Genomic DNA, 835 nt, shown 5'->3' on the forward strand with positions numbered 1-835 from the left:
TGGATATAATTCTACAGAGGCTTAGACTATGTAACATAAAATACACCACAAAGCAACAGCTTTGCATTGCAAGAGCAGGAGGCCTATAGAGCCTCTCTCACCATCCACATTATCTTGTTCCTAGGCTACTCTCTAGTCCCGTTTGAAGTCGTTGGATAGAGGGAGGGAGGGAGGGAGGTTTTTCTCCCTCAATATTGGGGCGGGATCTTGTGACTCACCAGCAACTTCCTCAGTAGTAGGACAAAAGTAGCCGGTAGGCTGTATGTATCAGTCGTCGCTACAGAGGTTCGACTAGTACAGTCAAAGTTTACAGTAGGCGACGTTCCTCGCGGCCACTGGAGTAGAGATCTGCAAACCGGGTGCACGTCCTCATCGTTGGAATGTCTAGTGACGCGGAGCGGGAGGTGGGCTACGATTATCAGGTAGCGAAGGTGCCTTCAACTGCAGAAATAACTTCGGGTAAGAACATTATAAAAAAAAAATCGTACTTTTAACTTGTATAAAAAAAAAAAAAAAAAAAAACGATACTCACTCCCATATTCTGTACTCTCTATATGCCATGGCCCCTGAGTCGGCGACTAGTTTAATACATTTTAATTGGGCCTATTTACCCTAATACGTTTTTAATAGATGGGGAAATTAACCAATTGTTCTATGGCTATTCCGATTGTCATTTATAATAGGCTAATAGAGCGATAATACATAATAGTTAGATCCAGTAAAGGTAATATTATATAGCTTAAAAGGGTATATGAATATGAATAGATTAGATTGGAAAATGAACTCGGCCATTGACTGGGCCTATCGCTATACTGTAACTGAATGAATGAATGAA

General features: G+C 41.2%; 1 protein-coding gene across 2 annotated transcripts in view; it reads left to right on the top strand.

The window, feature by feature from the left end:
* The first annotated feature begins 263 nt into the window (after positions 1-263).
* The window catches only part of fhl3a (four and a half LIM domains 3a), a 61,136-nt gene continuing 60,564 nt past the window's right edge, over positions 264-835 (top strand). Inside the window, exon 1 of one of the 2 annotated variants that reach the window (XM_084336525.1) lies at positions 264-459. In XM_084336525.1, the coding sequence (XP_084192651.1) occupies positions 381-459 (79 nt within the window). In that variant the 5' untranslated portion in view covers positions 264-380. The remainder of the gene's footprint in view (positions 460-835) is intronic. The other variant, XM_084336526.1, reaches the window with a different exon arrangement.

Source organism: Notolepis coatsorum (assembly GCF_963971535.1).
Source record: "Notolepis coatsorum genome assembly, chromosome: 19".
Lineage (NCBI taxonomy): Eukaryota > Metazoa > Chordata > Actinopteri > Aulopiformes > Paralepididae > Notolepis > Notolepis coatsorum.